Genomic DNA, 17489 nt, shown 5'->3' with positions numbered 1-17489 from the left:
TTCCCCTTTTAGTTAGATTTCTATTCAAAATATTATTTAACATTGTTGCTCTTTTAAACTTAGATTAATGATTAACTAAATGTCACATTATTTAGATTTCTATACAGAATATAATTTAACATTGTTACTCTTAAAACTTAAATGGATTAATGATTAACGATTAACTAAATGTCACATTCTAATAAACAACAAAATTCAAACACTACAAGAATTAATCTTGACGTAATAAGTTCGACCCTTGTCATTGAGCCTCGTATCTGTCAGGTTTGTAAAGTCTTTCTGTTGCACGTAAACATCGCACTCCTATCGAAGTTACTGCAGGGTTTGCCCGTAATGTCAGTCTATTTGGATGGATGGGCTGGTCAGTTTCATCCCGAGCTGCTTCATTCTGGATTTGACTCTGTACCTCTCTACCGCCATTTGGACTCAATGATTGCCTGGGAACATTGGTCGGTCGTGTTCTCTGATGTGTCTGACAACTCCGACTACTATTTAATTAGGCTGCAAGTGGCAGCGTCGTCCTGATTCCACAGTTTGTGTTGCCAAGGCTTCTTTGTCTGACGTTGTTGAGATACGATGCTTGACCGTTAAATGTCGGCACCCATGGATAGGCTGACACTTCCGGCCTACTTAATCTTGTCTCCAGTGGTCGTGGTCGGTAATTTTTGGTCTGAATGATAGTCCTTATCCCAGGAATCTCTCTTAAATCTTGTCGATTTCTTCGTAGGATATTTCCATGCTCAGTTCTTACTAAGTACGACCTTGGGCTTACTAGTTTTTCACAGGTGCCATTCATCCACGGAGTGTGTCGCTTACGGGGGTTGATTTTAACTTGTTGTCGTTCCATAAGAGGGGCTAGCTCTTTAGTTCCCCGATCGTACCAACGTCTCATGTTTTCCTGGCGCTGGCAAATCAATTTCGGAACATCAGGCACTACTCTTGGTTCTAATTTTTCTAAGTTCGTAGGTAGCAACGATTTTGTTTGCCTTGAAAATTTTTTTCTGCTGGCTTGATGCCGTCTTTTTGTCGTGTATTTCTCCAGTCGAGAATGGCAAGCATGACGTCCTGTTTTGCGTAGTCCACCTTCTTCAGAATATTTTTTACTATTTTGACTGCCGATTCAGCCTTGCCGTTGGCTTGGCTGTGGTATGGTGACGTCGTGATATGTAAAAAACCCTAATCCTTTAAGAACTCGGCGTATTCTTGACTGACGAAGTTAGTACCATTGTCTGTGCTTAGGACTTGAGGAATCCCATGTCTGGCAAAATGGTTGTCGACGTCGTGTTAGAGAGCTTATCCACTTCCCAATAATTGCTGTAGTAGTCCACAGTAACCAGATAATTGACATTGTGTAGCGTAAATACGTCCTGTGCGACCATTTGCCATGGCAAGGTCGGCACTTCTAATGGTTGCAGAGGTAAAAGATATTGCTTAGTTAAAAACGCTTGACAAGAGCTACATTGATTAACACATTTTGTGATGTCTCTCTCCATACCCGGCCAGTAGACCATATCTTTGGCTTTACGGATAGTTGCTTGGTGACCTGCATGACTATAATGGAGGCGTTCCATGATAGTCTGTCGAATTGAGGCAGGAGTCAACATGCGTTGTCCATTTAGGATGAGCCCTTGAACAACAGTTAAGTCTTCTCTCGATTGCCAGTATTGCCGTAAATTCGGCTCTAAGTTTAGCTTTGCCATCGGTCAACCTTCCAAAATCAGTAGGCGCAACTTTACCAAAGAATCGTCTTCTTCTGTCGCCTTTCGTACTAGATCTCGTGTCGCCGAGCTTACCGCTAGATAACGTATTGGGTCTACTGCCGCTATTTCCTCACAGACGCCTTCTTGAATCTGATAGAATACATGTGGCAATTGAGCTGGTCCCCTATGTGGTAAGAACGCTCGACTAAGCATATCTGCGATGTGGAGGGTCGTCCCTTGTTTGCATTGGACTTCTAGCGTATAGGATTGAAGTTTCAATAACACTCTTTTAAAAAGTTTCAGTGCAATGCGCGTAGGTTTGTTAAAAATCGGTATCAATGGCTTGTGGTCAGTCTCTATATTGATTTTCTGTGATCCGCCGATGTAATGATCGAACCGGACACATCCAAAAACGATGGCCAAGCACTCCTTTTCTATCTGAGCGTAATTCGTTTCACTGATGGTTAACACCCGAGAGGCATCCTGAAGTAAAACTGCTCCCAAGCCCGCCTCAGAGGCATCACACTGGATTGTGATTTCCTTACGTTGGTCGAAACAGGGGTAAATAACGAAAGGAGTTAGAGACGCTAGCTTCCGTAGTGTAGAATACAGTGGGACCTTGAAACGTCATAGAATTTGTAACTAACGTAGTGCCATCTTTGGAACTGTATTGTAAATAAGAGCAGAACCTTAGAAGTTTTGCCTTAAAATCTCGCGCCGCAAGGTATTCTGGGTAAAGTAAAATGGCGGGTGTCGATGTTGTGAAGTCGTCTCATAAATCGACCCAATATAATTAAACAGCGATTTAAAGAAGAAAGATAAGTCAACAATTTGCAATTTGAAGCCGCGGAAATCCTCAAAATGTGATCAAACTTGTTTTGCCGTAAGTGCGCGGTTACAGAGTCGGCCCAGTGAGCCAAGGCTTAGTGGGAACTGTGGGATCAGGATCATCGACTGTATCTGTGACTAAAGAAATTAAAACAACTAAAACTGTATTGAAGGATGCAAAAACGACATTTAATTCCATTTCATTATCGAATAAGGAATTTACCAACTTTAAAATTGCATGTTTCTAATTCAAGTGCACCTTAATGAATAAACTTTACTCTAACCCTAATTGTCTCTCAGTCGTAAGAAGACGAACACTAGCAGACGAATACTAGCAGACAGGAGAAAATCGATATCCCAGCATGCCTTTCGAATCTTTGCTGCCACGCTATTGGTTGCAAAATATCATACTTATTTTGAATTATAGGCGGCGTAACCGAGGCGTTTTCTCTTTTCTGTGTCTACGTTTGAAAGTCCCACTGCATTCTAAACTACGGAAGCTAGCGTCTCTAACTCCTTTCGTTATTTACCCCTGGTCGTAATATGCCAGTACCAGAGCCTCAGTCAGTAAGGTTTTCAATTTCTGGAACGCTTCTGCCTGCCTGTCGTGCCTGATGTACTCTGCTTCCTTTGCAAGTAGGGCCCTGAGTGGCTCACTGATTATGGCCATTGCCGGAAGATAGCGGTTTAAGCAATTTACGCATCCCAAGAATCTTTGTAACGCTTTCTTGTTCTCTGGGACCGGCATTTCCTTAATGGCTCGTACTTTCATCGGGTCTGGTTTAATACCTTGTGCCGAAATTGTATGTCCCATATAAGTCACCTCTTGAAGAGCCAATCAAATTTTACTTCTGTTTAGTTTCAATTCACTCTCTCTAGCTCGTTGTAGTGTCGCTTTTAGATTTTGGTGGTGATCTTTTATCGCTTCGTCCAAAGTTGCGCCACAACCCACAACTAAGATGTCATCATGTATATCGAATACACCTTTCAGACCTCCTAGCAGCTCAACTATTTTACGTTGGAATTCCTCTGGTGCCGAGGAAATTCCAAAGGGCATTCTTAAGTACCGATATCTTCTGAACGGTGTCCAGAACGTTGATAAAAGTGAGCTTTTCTCCGTTAACCGGACTTGGTGGAACCCGTCTTTGGCGTCCAACACTGTAAAGATTTTAACATCCGCTAACCGTGGTAAGATATCGTCGAGGGTTGGCATCGGAAATTTTGGTCGTTTAATTCCTTTGTTGAGGTCTTTCGGATCGATGCAAATGCGTATATTGTTCGGTTGTTGGCAACTTAGCCGACAGGCTGTATTGTTGAAGTCTTGAAATGAGGCTTTGTTCTTCTTATAGACAATAACCAGACTACTTATCTAATCAGTAGGTGTCGTAACCTTCGTTATTATGCCTCGTTCTTCTAAGTCGTCCAGCTTAACTCTTAAGGGTTGCAACAACGCATTCGGAACCCTACGGGGCGCATGCTGGACAGGCTTAACGGCTTGGTCCATTTCTATCTCATAAGCGCCTGGCAGTTCACCCAATCCTTCGAATACGTCAGGGAAAGCGTCCAAGATCGTTTTTGCGGAAGTAGCGGCAGAAGCAAGTGCCTGTTGGTTGGAGACAACGTCAAGACTGTAACATACATCGTTGACTTGTATGAGGCCCATGTCCACGAACGTAGATGCCGATAAAAGGGGAGGCTTATATTGACCCTTTTCGGATATGATCTTGAACGTATGGGGCTTTACAACTGAGCCGGCTGTACATAACAACGTGTACTCTCCCAGAACGCTGATAAGTGAGCCATCGTTCATCGTGAGAGTGGTTAAGGATTGGCGAGGAAACATTGGCAACGGTCGTCGAATCTTTTGTAAGTCGGTAATGCTCATAACATTGCACGTCGCTCCTGTATCAAGTTGACATTTTATAGGGTAGGCCGGAAGTGTCGACTTGATGTTGGTGAGAAAAATATGGCGTCTCTGTTGTAAAGTTCACGGACTGGTGGTGAGCTTCAGGTTTGCTCCTGCAAACTGCTGCGAAGTGATTCAAGCGATTGCAGTTGTTGCAGCGTTGTCCATATGCCGGGCAAGATTCACCGGGTTGATGACTACGGTGATACCCGCAATTAGTGCCACTCGAGGTACTTGGAAATGAAGACCTTTGTCTTGTATGCTGGTATTGTGGCGATTATGAAGATGCGCGGCGTCGCCAGGGCTGCTGAGACTTTCGCCGCGTCGATGCGGCTCCTCGGGAACTAGTATAATTTATGGCCTCGGACGTAAGCGTTGGAACTTCCGTGTCAATCTGGGTTAGTTGTGCATTAGAGGCGGCGGCCACCCGCAATACCTGCAGTACGTCCGACAACGGTGTAAGGTTCGGTGCTTGATATAGGGCTGCTCTGGTTTTCTTATCGTTACTACCCAGGATGAGTTGATCACACAGCAGTTCACCTTCTAGAGCTCCATACTGACAGGTCTTGACTAAAGCCCGTAGGCGAATATAATATTGGTCTACTGTTTCCGACGGTTGCTGGAACGCCATTCGAAATAAATGCCGCTGATAACGGGGGTTCTTGTTCGGTGCAAAGTGAGCTTCCAATGCTGTTAAAATCCCAACCGTCGTGCTGGCATCGGTTGGTGATAACTCGAGGTGTCGTAGTACTCGCCGACAGTCCTCTCCCAAAAGGGACCGCAGCGTAGCCACTTGGATGGGTGGAGATTTTTCCGTAAGACCCGTAGCAATAGCATAGTCTTCGTATGCTTCTTTAAAACAGGAGAAATTATCCGCTAAATCACCAGTACATACCATCGGTCTTGGTGAGGGCACATGATTCGCGAATCCATTAGATCGTAGTACGGGGGAGGACATTTCTACGGTAGATTATTTGACTTCTGACACCATGTTTGTAGTGTAGGATTTGTCAGTATACGAAACATATAAAGTATAACTCAGATCTTTATTAAAGCCACTTTTCTATACAATGTCTAGTTTTCAACTGGCGCCAGTGCTCTTGCTTTTCTATGACGTCATCTCTTATCGGGGGGCGTAGATAATCTTTGACCCTTTTGTCTATTAGATCTACTACCAACACAAGAAAATCATGTGATCTTATAATGACTGTTAAGAAAAATCTAGCCATTCTTATATTCCTTCCCTTGATGTCTTATTGGTTCGGTCTGGACCTAAAAGTTAAGACACCCAACGACTGAGCGATAAGAAATAGGATTATAATTGGCGTCGTGTTTTGAGTTCTCTACGAACCTCTTTAGAGAGGTCTTAATGGTTCAGAGTGAGCCGAGAATTAAATTTACTGTTAAATTAATAGTTTTAGGTTCACTAATAGAGTCAATGTGCATTACCACAACTTAATTGTTCGCCGTAGTTAAAGGTTTGATCGCGCAATGATTTCACTCTTTTGTTAATAGTGTCGTTGTTATGTTGTTAGCTATAAAAAACTATTTGACCTACTACCTTATCAATCTATGCGATAACAGTTAGTATATAAACCCCGGCTATGATAACTCTATAGTTAGTTCCAGACAGGCTGTACTACAACTATGACTCGTGACTTGTAACCATTGTATATATCATTAAATGCTTTTACCAATATCAAAATATAATCTCTACACAATACGGCAAAACAAGTTATGCTTGAACCCATGCGATGATAAGCGCTACATACTTGAAGACGGAATCACGACCCTTGCTCATGGACACGTTGATATACCAACATAGATCCTCACCGAACATAACTCTTGCTATTAATTTTTATATAAATTTTTGAATATATTCTGTATAATTTTAGTATAATTCATAAATATTTCGTTCATATTTATATGGTTTTAAGTGCTATTAAAAGTGAAAATTAAAGTTAAATACAATATTTTAATGAAAACCTGACTGAAAATTTCTTTCCTTTAAAATGAGTCTTTATCGTAAAATTATTATCTCCAGAATCCTCTATCTTATCTACTAAGCCTACACTTTTTCAGTGAAAGCGAGCGCCAACCGTTCAAAGTTCAGGAAGATACGATATAATGTATGTTTTGATATTATCGCAGTTTGGTTTCTAATATGTTTATAGGTATTTACATAACAGAAAACTTTTCAAATTACTGAATTGCGATTAATTTTTGCTCGTAGGAAACTAAAAAAGCGGTTGAAAGTGACATGAAATGTCTATAGTTCAATTAAAAGTATCGGCAAAACACTAAAAATTGGTAAAAGTTTCGCCAAATGTTTAGTAAAAGTAACGTTATTCGACTTAAATACATCTGATATTATTAATATATGACAATTATAAAACAGATAATGAAGCTGAATGACGAAAAACGAGTCGAAAGTGCTGCTAATCTACTAAAATGCGGATCGAACTGATGTAAAATGAAAGCGTTCGATTGAAAGCGAACTAATATGACTAAGAAAGTGCATCAAAGTGTTGTCAAACTACTAAAAGGTGGTTCAAATCGCATTCAATGGAACTAAAAAGCTGTTCATGAACTGACTAAAGTACAATTGTAAGTATTGGTAAAATACCAAAAAATAGGTTTAAGTTTCGTTAAATTTCTAATAAAGGCCACGCTATTCCACTTAAATTATTTGTTTACATTCTTATCAACATGATAAGGAGTGCAAACCTAGTTTGATTTCTAATATATTATAATCATTTAAGTAACAGAAAGCCCCTTCAAATGACTGAAATGCGGTTGATTTAGTTCGTATGAAACTAAAAAGTGGTTGAAAGTGTCATGAAATAACATGAAAACATTCGGTTGAAAGCGAACTATTATGACTAAGAAAGTGTATCAAGATGTTGCTAAACTAGTAAAATGTTGTTGAAAACGTCGTCAAATGAATAAATTTCATGGAACTAAAAAGCTGTTCATGAACTGACTAAAGTACAATTGTAAGTATTGGTAAAATACCAAAAAATAGGTTTAAGTTTCGTTAAATTTCTAATAAAGGCCACGCTATTCCACTTAAATTATTTGTTTACATTCTTATCAACATGATAAGGAGTGCAAACCTAGTTTGATTTCTAATATATTATAATCATTTAAGTAACAGAAAGCCCCTTCAAATGACTGAAATGCGGTTGATTTAGTTCGTATGAAACTAAAAAGTGGTTGAAAGTGTCATGAAATAACATGAAAACATTCGGTTGAAAGCGAACTATTATGACTAAGAAAGTGTATCAAGATGTTGCTAAACTAGTAAAATGTTGTTGAAAACGTCGTCAAATGAATAAATTTCATGGAACTAAAAAGCTGTTCATGAACTGACTAAAGTACAATTGTAAGTATTGGTAAAATACCAAAAAATAGGTTTAAGTTTCGTTAAATTTCTAATAAAGGCCACGCTATTCCACTTAAATTATTTGTTTACATTCTTATCAACATGATAAGGAGTGCAAACCTAGTTTGATTTCTAATATATTATAATCATTTAAGTAACAGAAAGCCCCTTCAAATGACTGAAATGCGGTTGATTTAGTTCGTATGAAACTAAAAAGTGGTTGAAAGTGTCATGAAATAACATGAAAACATTCGGTTGAAAGCGAACTATTATGACTAAGAAAGTGTATCAAGATGTTGCTAAACTAGTAAAATGTTGTTGATAACGTCGTCAAATGAATAAATTTCAATCAAAAGTAACGTGAAATGAATCTTAATGTAAATAATAGCTACGTCATTCGCCTAAACTACACTTGGAATATAAAACAATTTATATCTGTTAAGTCACAACCTGTGCGGTGAAGGGACGGAGCTCCATATTCTAGACCATAGGAGGCGTCACAACCCACCTTTTTCAAAAAAAGCGCCCGTAGGCGAATATAATATTGGTCTACTGTTTCCGACGGTTGCTGGAACGCCATTCGAAATAAATGCCGCTGATAACGGGGGTTCTTGTTCGGTGCAAAGTGAGCTTCCAATGCTGTTAAAATCCCAACCGTCGTGCTGGCATTGGTTGGTGATAACTCGAGGTGTCGTAGTACTCGCCGACAGTCCTCTCCCAAAAGGGACCGCAGCGTAGCCACTTGGATGGGTGGAGATTTTTCCGTAAGACCCGTAGCAATAGCATAGTCTTCGTATGCTTCTTTAAAACAGGAGAAATTATCCGCTAAATCACCGGTACATACCATCGGTCTTGGCGACGGCACATGATTCGCGAATCCATTAGATCGTAGTACGGGGGAGGACATTTCTACGGTAGATTATTTGACTTCTGACACCATGTTTGTAGTGTAGGATTTGTCAGTATACGAAACATATAAAGTTTAACTCAGATCTTTATTAAAGCGACTTTTCTATACAATGTCTAGTTTCCAACTGGCGCCAGTGCTCTTGCTTTTCTATGACGTCATCTCTTATCGGGGGGCGTAGATAATCTTTGACCCTTTTGTCTATTAGATCTACTACCAACACAAGAAAATCATGTGATCTTATAATGACTGTTAAGAAAAATCTAGCCATTCTTATATTCCTTCCCTTGATGTCTTATTGGTTCGGTCTGGACCTAAAAGTTAAGACACCCAACGACTGAGCGATAAGAAATAGGATTATAATTGGCGTCGTGTTTTGAGTTCTCTACGAACCTCTTTAGAGAGGTCTTAATGGTTCAGAGTGAGCCGAGAATTAAATTTACTGTTAAATTAATAGTTTTAGGTTCACTAATAGAATCAATGGGCATGACCACAACTTAATTGTTCGCCGTAGTTAAAGGTTTGATCGCGCAATGATTTCACTCTTTTGTTAATAGTGTCGTTGTTATGTTGTTAGCTATAAAAAACTATTTGACCTACTACCTTATCAATCTATGCGATAACAGTTAGTATATAAACCCCGGCTATGATAACTCTATAGTTAGTTCCAGACAGGCTGTACTACAACTATGACTCGTGACTTGTAACCATTGTATATATCATTAAATGCTTTTACCAATATCAAAATATAATCTCTACACAATACGGCAAAACAAGTTATGCTTGAACCCATGCGATGATAAGCGCTACATACTTGAAGACGGAATCACGACCCTTGCTCATGGACACGTTAATATACCAACATAGATCCTCACCGAACATAACTCTTGCTATTAATTTTTATATAAATTTTTGAATATATTCTGTATAATTTTAGTATAATTCATAAATATTTCGTTCTTATTTATATGGTTTTAAGTGCTATTAAAAGTGAAAATTAAAGTTAAATACAATATTTTAATGAAAACCTGACTGAAAATTTCTTTCCTTTAAAATGAGTCTTTATCGTAAAATTCTTATCTCCAGAATCCTCTATCTTATCTACTAAGCCTACACTTTTTCAGTGAAAGCGAGCGCCAACCGTTCAAAGTTCAGGAAGATACGATATAATGTATGTTTTGATATTATCGCAGTTTGGTTTCTAATATGTTTATAGGTATTTACATGACAGAAAACTTTTCAAATTTCTGAATTGCGATTAATTTTTGCTCGTAGGAAACTAAAAAAGCGGTTGAAAGTGACATGAAATGTCTATAGTTCAATTAAAAGTATCGGCAAAACACTAAAAATTGGTAAAAGTTTCGCCAAATGTTTAGTAAAAGTAACGTTATTCGACTTAAATACATCTGATATTATTAATATATGACAATTATAAAACAGATAATGAAGCTGAATGACGAAAAACGAGTCGAAAGTGCTGCTAATCTACTAAAATGCGGATCGAACTGATGTAAAATGAAAGCGTTCGATTGAAAGCGAACTAATATGACTAAGAAAGTGCATCAAAGTGTTGTCAAACTACTAAAAGGTGGTTCAAATCGCATTCAATGGAACTAAAAAGCTGTTCATGAACTGACTAAAGTACAATTGTACGTATTGGTAAAATACCAAAAAAATAGGTTTAAGTTTCGTTAAATTTCTAATAAAGGCCACGCTATTCCACTTAAATTATTTGTTTACATTCTTATCAACATGATAAGGAGTGCAAACCTAGTTTGATTTCTAATATATTATAATCATTTAAGTAATAGAAAGCCCCTTCAAATGACTGGAATGCGGTTGATTTAGTTCGTATGAAACTAAAAAGTGGTTGAAAGTGTCATGAAATAACATGAAAACATTCGGTTGAAAGCGAACTATTATGACTAAGAAAGTGTATCAAGATGTTGCTAAACTAGTAAAATGTTGTTGAAAACGTCGTCAAATGAATAAATTTCATTCAAAAGTAACGTGAAATGAATCTTAATGTAAATAATAGCTACGTCATTCGCCTAAACTACACTTGGAATATAAAACAATTTATATCTGTTAAGTCACAAACCTGTGCGGTGAAGGGACGGAGCTCCATATTCTAGACCATAGGAGGCGTCACAACCCACCTTTTTCAAAAAAAGCGCCCGTAGGCGAATATAATATTGGTCTACTGTTTCCGACGGTTGCTGGAACGCCATTCGAAATAAATGCCGCTGATAACGGAGGTTCTTGTTCGGTGCAAAGTGAGCTTCCAATGCTGTTAAAATCCCAACCGTCGTGCTGGCATCGGTTGGTGATAACTCGAGGTGTCGTAGTACTCGCCGACAGTCCTCTCCCAAAAGGGACCGCAGCGTAGCCACTTGGATGGGTGGAGATTTTTCCGTAAGACCCGTAGCAATAGCATAGTCTTCGTATGCTTCTTTAAAACAGGAGAAATTATCCGCTAAATCACCGGTACATACCATCGGTCTTGGCGACGGCACATGATTCGCGAATCCATTAGATCGTAGTACGGGGGAGGACATTTCTACGGTAGATTATTTGACTTCTGACACCATGTTTGTAGTGTAGGATTTGTCAGTATACGAAACATATAAAGTTTAACTCAGATCTTTATTAAAGCGACTTTTCTATACAATGTCTAGTTTCCAACTGGCGCCAGTGCTCTTGCTTTTCTATGACGTCATCTCTTATCGGGGGGCGTAGATAATCTTCGACCCTTTTGTCTATTAGATCTACTACCAACACAAGAAAATCATGTGATCTTATAATAACTGTTAAGAAAAATCTAGCCATTCTTATATTCCTTCCCTTGATGTCTTATTGGTTCGGTCTGGACCTAAAAGTTAAGACACCCAACGACTGAGCGATAAGAAATAGGATTATAATTGGCGTCGTGTTTTGAGTTCTCTACGAACCTCTTTAGAGAGGTCTTAATGGTTCAGAGTGAGCCGAGAATTAAATTTACTGTTAAATTGATAGTTTTAGGTTCACTAATAGAATCAATGGGCATGACCACAACTTAATTGTTCGCCGTAGTTAAAGGTTTGATCGCGCAATGATTTCACTCTTTTGTTAATAGTGTCGTTGTTATGTTGTTAGCTATAAAAAACTATTTGACCTACTACCTTATCAATCTATGCGATAACAGTTAGTATATAAACCCCGGCTATGATAACTCTATAGTTAGTTCCAGACAGGCTGTACTACAATTATGACTCGTGACTTGTAACCATTGCATATATCGTTCAATGCTTTTACCAATATCAACCAGATAGTCTTAGTTACTAGTAATGTGTAGGCACATAAGAACACAACAAATGGCGACTGAGGCGAGATGGCATTAACGAGATCGCATTAACAAGATCGCGTTGACGGTTCCACTTCAACGACTAACAGCGTCCACAACGAAGATCACCACCAGTACGAGAGACGGACATCAAGACAACGAGAGACAATCATCGAATCCTCAAACATGTCAGTCACTGCTCATTTTGGAACGTTCAATGAACAAACGGAATCATGGACCCTATATGCTGAAAGACTGGGGCAATACTTCGTTGCTAACGACATAGACGCTGAAGGTAAAAAGAAGGCGATGTTGCTTACGGTCATCGGAGCTTCGACATACGCCACACTACGCAACATAGTGGGACCAGCCAAGCCAACGGATAAAACCTACACAGAATTAGTCAAAGCCTTGAATGATTACTACAACCCGATACCATCCGAAATAGTAGAGAGGTTCAAGTTCAACTCGAGAGATCGTCAACATGGAGAAACTATCGCTAAATATATCTCCGAACTCAGACGTATGAGTGAATTTTGCAACTTTGGTTGATCGCTGGATGACATGCTTAGAGACCGATTAGTATGCGGATGCCGAGAAGACTCACTGCAAAAACGCCTCTTAGCTGAAGATAAATTGACGCTCCCTAAAGCTATTGCTATTGCTCAAGCTATGGAACAGGCAACGCAAAACATCAGTGCCATGAAGAATCATAGGAGCACAGAGAAAAACGATGAAGTAAATGCCATATCCATCTTATCCAAGAAGAAACGTCCTCAAAAGACAAGAAGACCACAGACAAGAAGTCAAGATGGGAATTCAGCAATGTTAAATAATCACGATAATGCCATGAAGTCACACAGCAGTGATAGCAAAGAATGCTACAGATGTAGTTCTCATGGACATGAACCTGCCAACTGCCCGTATAAAGACTCTACTTGCCACAATTGCCGAAAGAGAGGTCACTTGTCAAGAGCGTGCAGAAACCGAAACAATCGATCCAAATACAATGCCCAAGCGAATCACATTGACATGCAGAAGGAAGAATATGAAGCCTTCGACATTCATAACATCGTATCCGAGGAAGTACCCATGGAACAAAGCAAACACGGGATCTATCACGTACCAGTAACACATGAAGTGAGACCCGGAGGACCCTACAAGATAGAATGCCTTGTCAACAAGAAAAACTTCACTATGGAGGTCGACACGGGTTCAGCGTTCACCCTCATGTCTAGCGAGAACGCCAACGCTATCGTCGACGAAGGATCCATACAAAAGTTTGACAAAGGACTCAGATCATTTTCGGGTCATTGCATCGAGACTATCGGCGTCGCAAAAGTCAATGTCACATACCTGGAGCACGAAGACGTACTGCCCATTGTGATATACCGAGGAAAAGGACCTACCCTTTGCGGTAGAACCTGGCTTTCATCCTAACTTCCGATTCTAGAAAAGGGTGTATTAAATCAAGCGAGCCTGGTCATGAATGTATCAAGCAAGGATGAAGCACTACAGGCCGTACTGGACAAGCATGCCGAGATCTTTGACACAAGTTCATATGGATGTCTCAAAGGAGTTAAAGTCCACTTGTATCGCAAGCCCGAAATTGAACCAGGATTCTTCAAAGCAAGATCAGTGCCTTACGCGTACAAAGACAAGGTCTATGAAGAACTGAGAAGACTGCAAGATGCAAACATCATCTCTCCTGTACCATTTGCAACGTCGGCGGCTCCTATCGTCCCAATACTGAAGCCTAATGGGAACGTCAGAATTTGCGGCGACTTTAAGGTCACCGCCAATCGTCAAATTCTGACTGAGAAATATCCATTACCGAAAGCCGAGGAAATTTTCACGAAACTTTCCGGATGCAAAGTATTCTCGAAGCTGGACATGCGAGACGCTTAGAGCCAACTCGAACTAGATGACGAGTCCAAAGATCTTGTTGTGATCAACACGCTGAAAGGATTGTTCCGGTATAACTACTTACCGTATGGCATATCCTCAGCTTCGGCTATCTTCCAGAAGCACTTGGAAGCGTTACTCAGCAATCAAGAAAACGTAACACCCATGCAAGATGACATTGCAATTGGCGGCAAAGACGAAGCGGATCACTTACGGAAATTGGACTTGATTTTGCGAACAATTAAAGAAGCAGGACTCAAATTACGACAAGAGAAGTGCCAGTTTGCCAAGACATCGCTCGATTTCTTGGGACACCATCTGGACAGTAGTGGCCTGCAGTCCATGTCAAACAAAATGGCAGCCATTTCTGAAGCACCAGAGCCACAGAACGTGGAAGAACTAAGGTCCTTTTTAGGCCTTATCAATTACTATTCAAAGTTCGTGCCAAACTACGCCATGGAACTTGCACCGCTGTTCGAGCTTCTCAAGAAGACGACAGATTGGAAATGGGGCAAACTGGAGAAGGAAACGTTTCAAAGAGCCAAGGAGTTCCTCACCACAACCTATTGGTACATTTCGATCCAGAACTTGAGATCAGACTAGCCTGTGATGCGTCACCATCCGGCATAGGAGCCGTAATATCACACTTCACCAACGGAGAAGAACGACCTATAGCCTTCGCATCCCGGACAATATCTCAAGCGGAAAAGAGCTACTCGCAAATCGAGAAAGAAGCCCTATCTCTCATCTACGGCGTCACAAAGTTCCGAGACTACCTGCTTTGACGTCGATTCAAACTGATCACGGACCATCAACCTTTGATCAGTCTCTTGTCTGAAAACAAACCAATTCCACAAATGGCGGCTGCGAGGTTACAAAGATGGTCACTGGCACTATCTGCGTACGATTACCAGATAGAATACAAGAAAGGCAGCACGCACTCAAACGCCGATTTCCTGAGCCGACATCCACTTCCGGTACAGCCTCAAGAACCACCATTGCCCACAGAGTATGTTCTTCTCATTGAAAAGATCGATAACAGTCCGACAACTACGGAAGATATTCGGCGCAAAACTGAAAAAGACCAGATCCTATCAAGAGTCATGTTCAAAACCATAAACGGAGGATGGAACCACGCAGACGAAGAAACGAAACCATACTTCAATCGTCGTGACGAGCTATCGACGATGCGAAGGATATTGATGCTGGGATACCCTTACAAAAATCTTCTTAAGAGTTCTAAAGGAATTTCTTTGGAACCCTACGGAGCCCTTGGGATCATTTTACAAAGAAACTATTTCCAAAGACTTCCATGGAATTTCCTAAAGAATTCTTGAGATAAATTTCCAAAGAATGGCTTGGGATTATTTTCTAAAGAAAATCTTTAGGAATTCTAAAGATAAATTTCCAAAGAATGGCTTGGGATTATTTTCTAAAGAAAATCTTTAGGAATTCTAAAGATAAATTTCCTAAGAAGGTCTAGGGATTGTTTTCTAAAGAAATTCATTAGGAATTCTAAAGATAAATTTCCTAAGAAGGTCTAGGGATTATTTTCTAAAGAAATTCTTTAGGTATTCTAGACATAAATTTCCAAAGAATGTCTTGGGATTATTTTCTAAAGAAATTCGTTAGGAATTCTAAAGATAAATTTCCTAAGAAGGTCTAGGGATTATTTTCTAAAGAAATTCTTTAGGAATTCTGGAGATAAATTTCCAAAGAATGTCTTGGGACTATTTTCTAAAGAAATTCTTTAGGAATTCTAAAGATGAATTTCCTAAGGTCTAGGGACTACTTTCTAAAGAAATTCTTTAGGAATTCTAGAGATAAATTTCCTAAGAGGGTCTTGGGATTATTTTCGAAAGAAATTCTTTAGGAATTCTAGAGATAAATTTCCAAAGAATGTCTTGGGATTACTTTCTAAAGAAATTCTTTTGGAAGTCTAGAGATAAATTTCCAAAGAATTTCTTGGTATTATTTTGTAACGAAATTATTTAGGAATTCTAGGGATAAATTTCCAAAGTACGTCTAGGGGTTGTTTTCCAAAGAAGTTCTTTAGAAATGCTTGAGATAAATTTCCAAAGAATGTCTAGGGAATATTTTCCAACGAAATTCTTTAGAATTCTTGAGATCAATTTCCAAAGAAGGTCCATGGTTTATTTCCAAAAGAAATTCGTTAGCATTATTGAGATAAATGTTAAATGAAGCTCTAGGGTTGGTTTTCCAGAGAAGATCTAGGGTTTATCTTCCAACGAAATTCGTTTGGAATTCAAGAGATTAATTTCAAAGGGCCAGATATATTGCAATTATGCTTTACATATAATTATCTCAAAATATTTTTACCCAAATTGTTTAGCTAAAGTTTTCCTAGATAGACATTAACTTGATGGTTAAAAAAATTAAAAACGTTTCACGAAGGCTTGTCCCGTAGCTAAGGCTAGGCAAGCGCTGAAATGGAATGTTACATTTACCTATTTTTTTATTATATTTTTTGCCTTCAATAATCCGTGAGGTGTTTATGTAAAGGATAAAATAGATTAAAAGTAAAATAAGAGTAATTAAAATCGTTATGTTTATATTTACAGGGAATCTAAGCTGTCAGTCGGAATTTTTGCTTAATTCTCTTATGGCATGTTTTATCTTTATTTCGAGCGCAATTGGAGTCCAATATAAATATTTTTTTAAAAACATTGTAGAGGAAATTAGGTTAAACGCGTTTCTGATACTCGAAAAACTCTCAGTGAATATACATTATTAAATTTAACAACGACGTCTGTATCTACTGCTTGGCCGTTAAAGCCTCCAAAACCCACTTAGTACCCCATACAATTGCACAAGGTTTAAAACTTTCTGCCGTTTACGGATGTTTTTAATAAGTCGATTAAATGTCTGACTTTTAAAGCAACTTCACTCTGCATGCGAGAACTTCCCTCTCTATAAGGGGTGTAGTTCAGGGTATAAGAACTACACCTCCTGTATTGGGATATGGTTCTGCATGTAAGAACTATCCTCGTTTCAAGTGGCTAAATTAATTTACCCACTTCTCTGTATATTTCCCAAGAAAATTCCAAAGATATTTCCCAAGAACATTCCAAAGATATTTCCCAAGAACATTCCAAAGATATTTCCCAAGAGAATTCCAAAGATATTTCCCAAGAAAATTCCAAAGATATTTCCCAAGAAAATTCCAAAGATATTTCCCAAGGAAATTCCAAAGATATTTCCCAAGAACATTCCAAAGATATTTCCCAAGAAAATTCCAAAGATATTTCCCAAGAAAATTCCAAAGATATTTCCCAAGAAAATTCCAAAGATATTTCCCAAGAAAATTCCAAAGATATTTCCCAAGAAAATTCCAAAGATATTTCCCAAGAAAATTCCAAAGATATTTCGCAAGGAAATTCCAAAGATATTTCGCAAGGAAATTCCAAAGATATTTCCCAAGAAAATTCCAAAGATATTTCCAAAGTAATTTCCAAAGAAAAAGAGGCCAATATTCCCCAATTTCGTAAAGAACGCCTTAAGGATTTCCAAAGAAA

General features: G+C 39.0%; 1 protein-coding gene across 1 annotated transcript; it reads left to right on the top strand.

Annotated features, from left to right (window-relative positions):
• Positions 1–12612: 12612 nt before the first annotated feature.
• Positions 12613–13488, top strand: LOC149682582 (uncharacterized). The gene has a single exon (XM_089834193.1). It carries the CDS (start codon positions 12613–12615, stop codon positions 13486–13488), a length of 876 nt encoding a protein of 291 aa, XP_089690319.1.
• Positions 13489–17489: the final 4001 nt, after the last annotated feature.

The sequence above is a fragment of the Phalangium opilio genome, unplaced genomic scaffold (assembly GCF_054372755.1).
Source record: "Phalangium opilio isolate 3A_F unplaced genomic scaffold, DU_Popi_V2 ptg000038l_1, whole genome shotgun sequence".
Taxonomy (NCBI): domain Eukaryota; kingdom Metazoa; phylum Arthropoda; class Arachnida; order Opiliones; family Phalangiidae; genus Phalangium; species Phalangium opilio.
Note: the sequence above shows the minus strand (reverse complement) of the source record. Positions and strands in the feature narration are given on the sequence as shown.